The 13,124-nt window shown below is 37.4% G+C and overlaps 1 protein-coding gene across 13 annotated transcripts in view; it reads left to right on the top strand.

Moving 5' to 3' along the window:
* PCGF3 (polycomb group ring finger 3) overlaps nt 1-12,201 on the top strand; it is a 63,152-nt gene extending 50,951 nt beyond the window's left edge. For 10 of the 13 annotated variants that reach the window (XM_069776660.1, XM_069776667.1, XM_069776669.1 and 7 more), the window contains 5 exons: nt 341-451; nt 919-1,007; nt 2,287-2,424; nt 4,439-4,519; nt 6,813-12,201. In XM_069776660.1, coding sequence (XP_069632761.1) covers nt 341-451; nt 919-1,007; nt 2,287-2,424; nt 4,439-4,519; nt 6,813-6,860 — 467 coding nt within the window. In that variant the 3' untranslated portion in view covers nt 6,861-12,201. Of the gene's footprint in view, nt 1-340; nt 452-918; nt 1,008-2,286; nt 2,425-2,941; nt 2,980-4,438; nt 4,526-6,812 lie in introns of those variants that run through there. The other 3 variants (XM_069776670.1, XM_069776672.1, XM_069776671.1) reach the window with 3 other exon arrangements.
* The last annotated feature ends 923 nt before the right edge of the window (nt 12,202-13,124 follow it).

Below are 13,124 nucleotides of genomic sequence, written 5' to 3' on the forward strand. Positions count from 1 at the left end.
ATTCATAGCATATTGAAAACCAGAACTGTAAATAAAAATTCAAAACCAACGGTTTGACTGAAATATTGTGGGAGGGATTCAAAATAAGGAATAGTGCTTTAAATACTATCTCATTCTAATAGGAATGGTGTAATAGTAGCTATACAGATGACTTCGTAGTCTTCTAAATCGGAAAAATAAGATGAGGCATGAAGAATAGCAGAGATAGAGTAGTAAATACTGACAATACCACTACTTGTTAGCAAGCCTGTTTCACTTAAGAGGGAAGGGATTTGGAATAACTTCGTAAATATTGCATTAGAACTTTATTACAGGGATTAATATTTACAATTTTAAACAGCGGAAATGAAAAAGCAAAGGGAGTTTTATCACAAACTGGGCATGGAAGTTCCAGGGGACATCAAAGGGGAGACATGTTCTACAAAACAGCACCTAGATTCCCATCGAAATGGTAAATGGTCCTTTATTGATTTTGTCTTGGGTGGGTGATGGCTAGTAAATTGTTGAACAGACCTGTTGGAGGTATGTGCCTAGTTGGCTTATTACAGTGACAATTGTTTTATAGCACAATACAGTGAGTGTAGGATTGTTGCTTTGTCCCTTATTTGTGTACAGAATCTTTCTTTTTAGCTGGTCATAGCATATTACACTTGGCGGAGGAGATCTCCATAGTAGTGCCTACATGGGGGCTCTGTGAAATCACCCAGCTTCAGGGCTGCTAGCAGTTGAACTGAAGGTTGTGCTCTGTATGCATTCCTCTCTTTCACGTGTGGGGCTAGTGTTGCCTAAGCAGATAAGCACAGTTTGGGAAAAGCAAAGTTTATTCTATATTGCAGTCCTGAACTGTGCTGTTTTAATCAAATTAGCATTACAAGCTGCTGCTGTGTGTTATCCCATATATCTGGTTTCTTATGTAAGGTGAAACTAAAACAGATGAAAATTCAAACAAAGAAACTTCAGAGGAAAAACAGGAAGAAGATAATGACTACCACCGAAGTGATGAACAGGTGAGCTCATAGCGCATGTTTTAATTTTATCCTATATTTCAGTTTCAGTGCTTTGGTAAGCTAATAAGAGAAAAATAACTGTTTCAAGATGTTTTTTCTGTCCTCTAATGCAAACAATGCAGTGTTGCCTAAGGCTTTTGTGTAAGCATGAGTTTCGTCTTTGGGTTTTGGCAGGTATGGAGAATACATTGAAGACATTTGCCTTGAGATTTGATAGTTCTGTTTGTTTATGAGTTTCCAAAGTATTATTTGCTTTCAAAACAAAATTCAGGGTATTTGCCCCCCCCCCCCCCCCCCCCCCCCCCCCCCCGCGGAAGGACCGTATCCCAGTGTTGTTCTGTTACATTGAGCTGAATGTGTATCAATAATTATGAACAAAACCTTTTACACTTCTTCTAAGTTATTATTTGTTTTGTTTTAAACCTCTACATGTACCATAAAAATAGTATGAAAGCTGGGAAGTTCACCAGTAAGTTTTAAACTGAAAGCATGCTTGAAAGTGAAGTCTCCTTCTGTGATAAATAAGCCATCGCTTTTATGTTTTCATGTTATGTGTGTCCAGACTAAATTAAACTTGGATTAATTTTCTTTTCAATTATAATGTAAGGGAACTTTCAAAGGGATTGTACCTAGTACTAGGTCCTCTTAGTGCGTAAAGTAAATCTTTACAAAAAGCTTAGACTAAGGAATGAATAGCTATATAAGAAAAGAAGTGAGAATTGAAGCATAGAAATTAGAGGGACCTTTGGGGGAATGATCTTTAGAATTTTAACAATTTGCTATGTCATTTGTCTCCATTCTTTTTAAACTTTAAATTCTCTCTTAAAATTATTAAAATTCTGTTTTAAACTGTCATTAGCAGTTGCATTAAAAGCAAGAATTAATGTTAAAAGCAATCATTAAAAAACGGCAATGGTATTCTTATTGTGTATCTTACTCCAGCTTTTGACATAGGGTCCTGTTTAAGCTATTCGCAGCCTTTGAATTTGGACTGGAGCAGCCTTGTTCCAACATCAGAAATTCTTTCTTGAACTTTTTTGTCTAGATTCATTTTGGTTGCAGTAGTGCTTACCACTAAACTGACAAGATGTTAGGAAATGTTGTTTTTTTTAATAGGACTACAGGCATTTCAGTTTAAGGAATACTAACTAGTACTGTATGTTTTCACTTTGCTGTATTAATAAAAACTGCTATTAATAAGAACTGCTTATGGGATACATAATGAAGACTGCAGAAAATTGTTCCAGCCAACCCTGACTGTTTTTGCTTTTTCCTGAAGGTAAGCATCTGCTTGGAATGCAATAGCAGCAAATTGCGTGGACTGAAACGAAAATGGATTCGTTGCTCAGCACAAGCAACAGTCTTGCATCTAAAGAAGTTCATTGCCAAAAAACTTAACCTTTCTTCTTTTAATGAGGTAATATTTTAATTTTTTAAATGATTTGGCAGGTATCAAAACCCTATGAAAAGTGTGGGATTGTTCCTTTGCAAAGGAACATCTTTTAGTCTGATTTTATTTTCAGAAAACAGAAGCATATACTGTTTCTTGAATTACATGTTATGCAGCCATTTTCTTGTCCTTTCTTGGGTCTATACAGGACTTGCCATTTAGTTTGCAGTGCATCTTTTTATGTCCATATACAAATAGTTGAGCTAAAAGGCTTGGTTATGTGCTTCCACATGTGTTGAAATGGACTCTAGCAAGGTGCTTTGTTTGACAGCTTGTAGTCAGGTATACCCCACCCTTTCAGAGATTTCATGGTCAGTGAGGGGGACAGACAGTAACAAACACTTTAACACTACTGAAGCCCAGTTTAAGAGTAAGCACCACAAATATTTTGTTCCTTTTTATGCTCTCAGCGAAGCTCAATCTGAAGTTGCTGCCTACCGTGACCAGAGTGTTATTAGATACCTACTTTTCCCTTCCTTTGCAGGGAATACTTGGAATCATGGGAAGAATTTATGGTGAAAGGTACAGGAAAAAAAAAGCAATTCTTTGCACTTCCCCTAGTTCAGATTAAAAACTAACAGTGGCGAACATACGAATGCAGCCTCTGTTTACCACTTTGCTGGGTCTTGGTCACAGTCTGTAGATGTCTCAATTGACTCTCAGCTTGACATCTCCCAGCCCCACATTATGTCACTCACTGAATTTAATTAAGACTTTTAATTCAAATCCAACATCTGCTTTCCAGTCCAATGTGTCAACAGCTTTCTGCTGAAACTTTTCAACAGCCAGTTTGCATCTCTATCACTCTTCCTTCCCAGTTTCTGTACACTTCAGTCCAACACCTGTCTTATGGTTGGAGTATGTCCCCAAACTCTGCTAGTCTTCCTGAAACAAAACTGTATCTTCTGTCTCGTCCTCAGCTGGCTTGGAAGTGGTTGACTCCTGGCTGTAGCCCAGCAGTAACATAGCTACCATCACTGTGTGAAGGGGGTTATTTTTTTGTGTGTTGTGTTTAAGCCCTCTATTCTGCTGTGCTAGTCTGTGATTTAACAACCTGCTTGGCTTTTACTGAAGGAAAAAACTTTCAGGAGTACTGTTTATTTCTTTGTGATCCCTCCCTACCTTCTTAAAGAGTACATGAATTGTGGCGTAATCAGTGTACCAGTACCAAGTAACAGGTACATAGTAGAAGGATTTAAGCTTCTGGGCACTTGGTTGATTGCTGTAGACTATTGCAGGTTTGAGTTACTGCCAATTAGATAAGTCATGTAAGTGGACTGCATGCACAATCAGGTCTTTCTGGGCTGTGTGGAAAAACATTGTTAATATAAGCCACCTTGGTGTAACTTACTGTTTTCATGCATGTTCCCTGTTGTAGTTTATGTTCAGCTATTACAGTTCAATTGATTAGTAGTTGTAATCCTCATGTTTTTGTGTTTATATCCTCACTGTTTCTAATACCAAGATCTTTAAACACTGAGAAAAGTAAAAATAGCTGTTGAGTATCTGCAAAAACCCCATAAATATAGTATATGAGGGAGGTGGCAGGCAGTTTTTTTAAAAAAATGTATCCTTATAGCAGAAAGCCACCTGGCTGGTGTTAAGTAAAAAATTTTCATAGTATGTTAAATAACAGAGCTGTCTTTGAGATTTGTGAATTCTGTCTCCTTAATCATTTTACTTGGCCTTTTTAAAAGCATGTAAAGCTTTGAGGAAAGGACATTAGTACTGTTCAGGAAGCCAACTCAAACAGTTAAGTCCCGTTCATACAATATTTCCTGGTCTTTCAGCATTTTATGTTGAGAAAAGACAGTCTCTTTTCTTTCCTTGGTACTGTTTTTTTTTGCAGAACGACTGCAAGATGAACAGTTCCAGTGTCTTCAGAGAAAAAAAATCTTATCAAACATTTGTAGTATTATCTGAAATATGTTGTTTCATGCACTGTGTCCCAATGAATTAACTGTCATCTTTGTTTTGTCAGCTGGACATATTATGCAATGAAGAGATTCTTGGCAAGGACCACACACTCAAGTTTGTAGTTGTTACTAGATGGAGATTTAAGGTATGATACAGTGGTTCCAAGTAAATCATGTAGTGGCCAAATAAAATGTTTATAAAATAGGTGTCATTTGGAACTATACTGCAGTAACTGCAGACTCAATAGAAAGATACTTTAGTAAATACTTAATACAGCATCCTTAAACACCAAGTATTAATTTTGTTTCTAAGAAGAGAAAACTGTTCAGTTTTGGGCCCCTCACTACAGAAAAGACATTGAGGTTCTGGAGCGTGTCCAGAGAAGGGCAGCGAAGCTGGTGAGGGGCCTGGAGCACAAGTCTTATGAGGAGCAGCTGAGGGAACTGGGGTTGTTTAGTCTGGAGAAAAGGAGGCTGAGGGGAGACCTTATAGCCCTTTATAACTACCTGAAAGGAGGTTGTAGTGAGGTGGGTACTGGTCTCTTCTGTCAGGTGGCTGATGATGGGACGAGAGGAAATGGCCTCAAGTTGTGGCAGAGGAGGTTTAGAGTGGATATGAGAAAAAAATTCTTTACTGAAAGGGTTGTCAGGCTTTGGAATAGGCTGCCCAGGGAAGTGGTGGTGTCACCATCCCTGGAAGTATTCAAAAAGTGCCTAGACAAGGCACTTCAGGACATGGTTTAGTGGGCATGGTTGATGGTTGGACTCAACTATCTTGAAGGTCTTTTCCAACCTAAAGGATTCTATGAAGGAAAGGGAAATTAAGTATTAACTGCTAGGGAAGAGGGAACACTGCATCAACTGTCAAATTGTTATCAAGTCTGACAAAGAAAGGGGAAGCCACAAGAAAGTACTATTTTTAGCTACTTCAGGTAAAACTGGTTTTAATCCACGTAGGTGGGGAAATTGATTGTGATGCAGAAAAGGCAGAAATTTTCAACACAGTTCTCTTCTGTAGTTCAAGAAGGCTGTTTTACCTCTAAAGGAGAGGCAGTAATTTAAATGCTTGTCTGCCTTAGTTAAGAAAACTTCTAGCAGCATTTAGTAGGCATAAACAAGGCTGGTTAAAAATGTTTGAGTACATCTTTGACTTGCTTATTGTGGTTTCTTTAAACAACTTCCATGAAACTGAATAGTAAATGGGTGCATTCATTCTGAGTATTAGTTATCACATTAATAATGGCAGCTCAAGTGAAATGGGTGTAAGAATGAATTGCAAAATTGAACACTCAGGAGGCAAGTCACACCTACAGAGTATGTGTATTTGGGGATATTTGAACTAGGAATTAGTATTCATAATGGACAAGCAACATTGTCCAAGCTTACAGTGACTGAAGTAAAACCACTTGATGGCTGTGGATGCGTATCTAGAAGAGGTGCAGGTGGGACTGGGGAAACATTTTCCTGTCTTTGTGTAGAAAAATAATTGACTTGCATAAGAGTTACAGGATTGAAGTCAATGGTCAGTCTTTGAAATGTAGAGAGGTCACTAAGGGGATTCCTACTGCAGTCTGTTTTGTATGATGCTCCTGAATGACCTGGAAAGGCATTTGAGTAGTGCAGTAACAGTGCACTGACAATATTGTGGTTATTTAGGATAGTGAAGACAGATTGATGACAAAGGATTGAAGCAAGCTTTTACAGTTCTGAGTGACAGGTGATTAATGAGCAACTTAAGTTCAGTATAGGTAAATATAAAAAGGACACAAAGCAAATGTTAGGGACTGGGGGATAAGGGTGAGGAAGAGAACCAAAGAGCAGCATCAAATTTATGTGCATCTGTACAAGTCTACTATTCACCTTTATTATGAAAATCTATGCAATTGTGAGTCACATGGAAAGGGGAACTGTAAATTGACTTCTCAAGTGAAAGAGATGGGGGATGTAAAACAAAAGTGGGAGGTGGGAGGTCCAGAAGAAACAAGAGAAAGCAATTCTTAACATGAGACACAGAACTCCTTGGTGCAGGATGTGAGGATGTTAGAAGTTTACCTATTCCTAAAAAAGCAATGGATACAGTCACAGAAGAGGAATCAAGTGAGACCTGTTAAATATGAAGTACCACATGCTCTCATGCTGCTCTCTAGACATGATCTGTATTGCTCCCTTACTGGGAATGGGTTTTCCAGGTTAAACAGACCTGGTAGAACTAATCATAAGGTGATCAGCTCCTGAGACAAACAGGAAAGGGTTCTTCATCTCTTGTTTGAGCTCCACAGATGAAGTTGCATCTTGTCTTTGCCTTGGTGAAATTTTGGCAGGGCAGATAGCTACTCTGATAGTTTAGTTAAGCTTTTGTTTATGAAACAAAAGTTTTACCTGCTGAACAGATTAGTTCTGGTTTTGTTTCTTAACTTATCTGATATTTCTGTCTTGCAGAAAGCACCTCTACTGCTACATTACAGACCCAAAATGGACTTGCTGTAAGAGAACTTTATTGTCCTTCTGGACAGAGTTTTTTGCAGAGACTATCATCTGGCACCTTCTTAGTGCATCACTAATCACGTGACACAAACCAGCCAAGTAATTTTGGAAGACTAGGGCTTTCATAGTGGACTGTCCTTCTGAATATTTCTTCTAGGGATGTGTTACCTAGATTTCTGGACAGAAAATATTTATACTTTTTTTTGTACGGAAGAAAGAAGTTGCAACTCAACAAGACACTACCAGCACTAAGTTTACAGATGCTGAAAACACTTCACAGTTCCATGTAGCTCAGCCTGATTTATCTCTTACAGTTACACAGTAATAAGTTAGAATGTTGAAGTGATTTAAAAATGTTGCTTTTGACACCAAGTTGCATTTAGTTACTTTTCACATTCTGAATCTTTAAAAACTATATTTTTGCAAAGTGTTCTTGTCTTATATGGTATGCCTGATTGCATTGGCTTTATTCAAGTTATTCTGTAGAACATTGAACATACCTAATGATATAGTGACTGGTGATAATTTATTATGCTGCATTGAAAACTTCTCAAAATCTGCGAAACCAGTAAGCTTGTCATTTCTGCCCAGTTATTGCTCCCCCTCATTTTGTGTTTTAGTAAATTTTTGACACTCCCTTATGCATGTTGATTTGGTAAGATTAATAGAAATAATTTCAGTTGATTTTAATGTGCCCTGATATTTTGCTGTGGCAATTGCACCACATAATGACAAATACTCAAAAGAGCTAGATTTGTGAACTTCTTAAAAAATAAACATTTCTTATGTAGTTCTGGCTTGCAGAAATCAGTTTTTAATTTAGAGAGAATTTGCTCTCACTAGCTATTGAAACACTAGCTCTTGAGCAACTTTGGGTGATACTGCACAGTTTTAATTTCACTGATTAAAAATTCCTCAGATCATTATAAGCAGCTCTATATTTCCTTTAGCTGTTTTCTTACAAAACCATAGCATTTTCTTTAGCACAATTCCTAGCTGTTGGGGGGGTGGGGGTGGTGCGGGTCAGACAAGATTATTTTAGCACCTTCTGGCCTTAACTGATAATTCTGCTTGCATCAGCTGTAATGGATGCAAGGTAATCCACACATGCGTATGTATGTATGCGTGCATACATCTATACACACATATAACTATGTTGTGTTATAGAATGCAACCTCAATAGCACTTGGCAGGGTTCACTGCACTTTTTGTAAGGCTTTTTGAAATAGTTGGCTTTTTAAAAACAGTAGCTGAAAGTGATTTCTGCAAGCTGTATACAGTATAGCATATATAGCGTGATTGTGAGAGTATTTGTCTGGCACAGGTGTCAAGTCACTGAAAACAGGCTATGCCATATTATTGGTAGCTGGAAATAGTTAACCTTCTAATTGTTGGAAGAGTTCTCCAGTCAGCTGAAAAAGCTAGTTGCTCTTCCTGTTGTTAAACCCTGTTATTTTTTGATAAATTGTCTTTGGATAAGAAAAAAAAGTTTGCCTTTAACTGCCCTGCTTCCTTTAGGTGTGCTCCTTCCCCTCTTCTGCTAGAAAGTATTACTTGTTACTCAGTAACAGGAAGCTGCTAACTGCAAGAGGTTTATCCAAGCATTTTAAATCCTCTTCCTCTTCTTGAGTTTTCAAAGCACCGCATTCCTCGGCATGTGTCCCATAATTTCCTTTTTCAGAGTCTTCAATCCTCCTTTTTCAGCCCTGCTGCTGCAGAAGGGGTGCTCCAACTTGTGTTTACCTTTGAAAACAGGGTTCCTCATTTTTAATCACAGTCACAGATGTGAATGGGAAGGAAATCAAGAAGTATGCGAGCAGGGAATGAAAGGGAGCATACCGAGCTGTGGAGAGGGAAAGGAGAGCCACACAAAGGCCAAAAAGGGCTGCTGTCCTTGCAGATGAAGGTATAGGATAGCTGCATTTGAGTGTTTGGGTTATGGAGAACTCTACATCTGGGCTGGGTGGCTGGGTTTGGGGTGGGAGGGATGGTCTGTGTGCATGCATAGAAGCAATGGAATCGAACTTGGCTCTGGTTTTGTCTTACTGTTCATGGACTCAGACGTATGTATTTTAGCTTTTTTTCTGTCTTTAACATTACTTGAACTGGCAGAAGAGAACAAATGACATCATGGGTCTACCACTTTTATAATCTTCTAATGAAACAGTGAATGCAGGTGGTATGGATGTTTACACAAACTGACCTCCTGGGCCTTTCTGGAGCTACTTATGTGGTTGTTACTGTCCTAGTGTAAATAAGTAACTGGCTGTAGCCACTGAGGCACTGAAAATATGAACAGGGCCGTAAGTGTCCACCCTCTGTGCACCCTGAGTATACAGACACTGGCTGTACCTGATGTAGACATAAAATTAAAGCTGCCAGACAGCATTCTGATTAACCACCTTAATCAGGATATATATATATATATACACACACATAAAATATATATATATCTTTATGTGAGATCTGTCTACCTCAGAGTGTGTGTACTGCAGAAACTCTTTGTATGACTAGATATTGATGTAGTTCTGTAAAAGTACATTGGGATTTTAGTACTTTTCCTGTGTACTTGTGCAACTGAGAAATTAGTTATGAGCATGCAAATTCAGAAGCCTTTCAAATCTATCTCTTGCTGTAACAATCTACGGTTCAGAACATACATTTATAACCATCTTTAGAATCACTTGAATTTGTTACGGTGCTATCAATACATTGAAAACTCTGTTTATACCTGTATGGATACATAAATTCAAGCCAGTATTAATACCTACAGCTGCTTTTTCTGCTCATCATTGTGTGTAACTGCTTTTGCCATGTGTTTAATCTGATAAAACCTCACCAGTAAAAAAAAAAATACAAACCCACCCAGTTATTTTTCTAAATCACATTTCACAACATCTTTGCTACAGAAATCTTTCCCTCAGGAGGGATGTGACTGTGTCTGGACCATATGTTTATTTCCTTTAGCCTTACTAGAAGACTACAATGCAATTGAATTAAGGTCAGAGGGAGGTCTTCTTTGGGTCAGAGCCTTGTTTCACTTCTGTGAAGCTTAAGAGACAGTTAATTTATATCATTTGTATTGAGTAAAATAACCCTGATACTGTTCAAAGTTGGACTCAGCATAGGTAACTTGTAGTCTTAGTGAGATCATGTTAGTTTATTTTGGCTTTCGTGAAGATGCCATTACTGTGAAGTAGTTTTCACCATTGCTTACGCTGGTAAATAATTGCAGTAAAGAAGTATCTTGTTGCATTATCCTCAGCAGCAATGAGACTGATGAACCACCCACGCTCAGAGTCTCATTAAATATAGTTTCATTAAAAATAGAGAATTCAGATAGAATATATAATATTGAATTTAAATAAGATTTGGGGTTTTAAATTTTAACTTTATAAAATTATTTATTCTATTTTAAGCCTTCTATCTTATTTTACCCTCCAAGTATTTTTGGTTTTGGTGGTCCAGCTTTATTTACGGGCATATAAAATGAAATTGTAAGATGTTTTTACAAGCTTCTTCCTTTTACATTGAGTTTGAGTAGCTTTTATTTGTATGTTTTTGTTTTGTATGGATAAAGAGCATTATGCTTTTGTGCAATAGGTTTGAAACATGCATTTATTAGGCATATGTTTAAATTGTAAATGTAGCATCTACTTACCATTAAATTTAAAAGGAATGTAGATGGTTTTTCTCACTGTTCAAATGGGGTTTTATTTGGGGCTATTATTTGGGGGGGGTGTTTTCTGATTTGTTCTTTCTTTTATTTTAAGAGTGAAGTGTGGGATTTAAATTTGTGTAAGTACAAGACCTATCTGTCAGCAATATTTTAAAATAAATGATCTTTCAAGAAACCTTAATGTGAATTGTGGAAGCAATTGGCAAGACTTGCAGCCTATCTGAAAATGTTTTGTGCCATTGTTATGTCTGGTATAGTTGTGTACCATCAAACCTGGGAATATTTATTTTTATTGGTTGTGCAATAGTATATATACACAACACTATCACCTCTGGGGATATGGGACCATAAAAAATATCAGACTACAACTATGATGGTGCTATTTTTTTCCAATAGGCTATGAGCCTTGGAAAGTTTATCTGGCTCTTATTGTCTTTATAACAACATAGTTAGTCCTAGGAGATTCACTGAGTTTTTTTTTCTACTGGATGATAAACATAACCAGACAATTAGCCTATTTTACAGCATTATGTGTCTTACCATTGAGCTAAATATAATAGGAGAAAGCCAACTAGTCTGTACATCAGCAAGATGAATCTTAATAAGTACGTAAAATGCATTTTGTACAGAAGGCTTGACTGTACAGAAAAATCAAGTTTCTGTATTTCCTCAGGTAATCACTTCAGTTTGGATGTTTCACTGGAAATGTTAATGCAACCTACACTTCAGTTAGTCCACCTAAAGTTGATAAGAAGGCAAAAAAATTGTCCCATACACTAGATTCTCTACGTAAGATATAATTAACTGTAACTAAGGTCTTGAGATCTGTTGTTGAAATAAAAAGTTGCAGAGAGAACAACATTAAGGAACATGGAACAATGCTTCAATCTCTGCTTTAATCAAGACTTGCAATCAGTACAGACATTTTGTAGGAACTTGCATCTTGTGGCAAGTCAACAGTAATGTTTTACTGTGGAGTTATGGTTTATTTATATACAAATTAAAGCTCTGGTCCTGTTATTTGATCCACATTTAATCATCCTTAAGGCTTCTTGGAAATCTTTCGAAGCCACAATGACCTGTCCAGATCCTAGTGGTAGGGTAGGAACTAAATGCCCAATTCTATGAACACTTGCATTCGTAACTTTACTAATAACCTGGATGGTTCAACAGAAACCAGTGGGATCATTCATGCAAATGGTTAGGTGTGGCTGAAGGAAGAAGCCCTGATTTTTGAATATTGATGTTCCCATATTTATTTTTATTTGAAACTCAAAGCATTGGTTTAATGGAATCTTGAATTCAAGTGACTAATCTGGACAAAAGGAGAGTTTGTTCTTTCCTTCTGCAACAAGATTATGTTATGGTTAAGGGACAATAAGCCACTGCGACCACTAAGCCTTTATCCTCAACATGGCATAATAAAGATTCTGGAACTGTCGCAGTGTAAAACCATATTTTTGGCTTAGCTTCATTTGAAAGTTTACAATTTTTTACGCTTTGTGTTGCTGTGTAATTTTTGTACTATTGGTGGCTAGTTTTGTCTGAATAAACCTTTTGGGATTATTGCTTAATGTTTTGATTTTATGATAGTGAAGCTTGTATCCAGTGTTTTGCCAATTAATATTATATGCTTGTTAATAAAAGCAGAGAAACTAACTGAAATACTGTCAGGCTGGAAATTATTGTCCCATTTTTCCCCAAGAACAGAAGGAACTAGCTGTCATATCATAGCACTGAACAAACACAGTGTGACTGAAACAGTGGTGGTGTGGCATTGCATTGTCATAAACAGCCTTTTACTCCAAACACAAGCATGGCCCAAAGTATTACTCCACTGCACAGAATGGCAATATGTGTGTGACAGGTGTCTGGCAAGTAACTGCCAGTTAGGAAACAAAATGGCTTCAGCTATAAAGAGGAAAAACACAGTTGCCCTGATGTGTTCTTATCCACAGATACATAAAGGTACTTACTTGACCTGTATGTGTTACTTTCAGTCTTACCCTTACCTGGTGATGTTGATGCGCAAGGGCCAACTGCAGTGCTCTGGAACACAGACATTCACTTAAGACAGAAGCCAAATTGAAAAGCATTTCCACACACATTCTGATTTTATTTTACTTTGGTGAGCTGCTAAGGGGGGGAAAAGGTCCTTTACTTACAGGAAGCTTTGATTTAATGAACTGAATATGTTTTGCCTTTGAAAACATTGGTCCATTGTGGTATTTGGCAAACACTGGTGCCATAACTTCAAGAGCTTTTTTCCTTCTAGATCCTTCAGATTTATTTTAATACCTGAACAGATCAAAGGTATGGGGGAATTTTTAGGTAAAATTAATTGAAATGCCTAGTTGAGAGAATACAGTAAAGCTGCAAAGCAGATGCTACAGTAGTTGAATTTCTTGCAGTATCTACATGCAGTAATGCAAATCTATAGCTTGTGAACTGCTCTGTACATACTGAGAGGGCAGGAAGGGCTTTTATTCCTGCTATTGGCTTGTTAGGAACTGCCAACAACTATGGGCTGGTTTGAAGTCAGGGTTTTATTAATACATGTATTTCTTATTTGCACTGATAATACCAAT

This window comes from Haliaeetus albicilla, chromosome Z (assembly GCF_947461875.1).
Source record: "Haliaeetus albicilla chromosome Z, bHalAlb1.1, whole genome shotgun sequence".
Lineage (NCBI taxonomy): Eukaryota > Metazoa > Chordata > Aves > Accipitriformes > Accipitridae > Haliaeetus > Haliaeetus albicilla.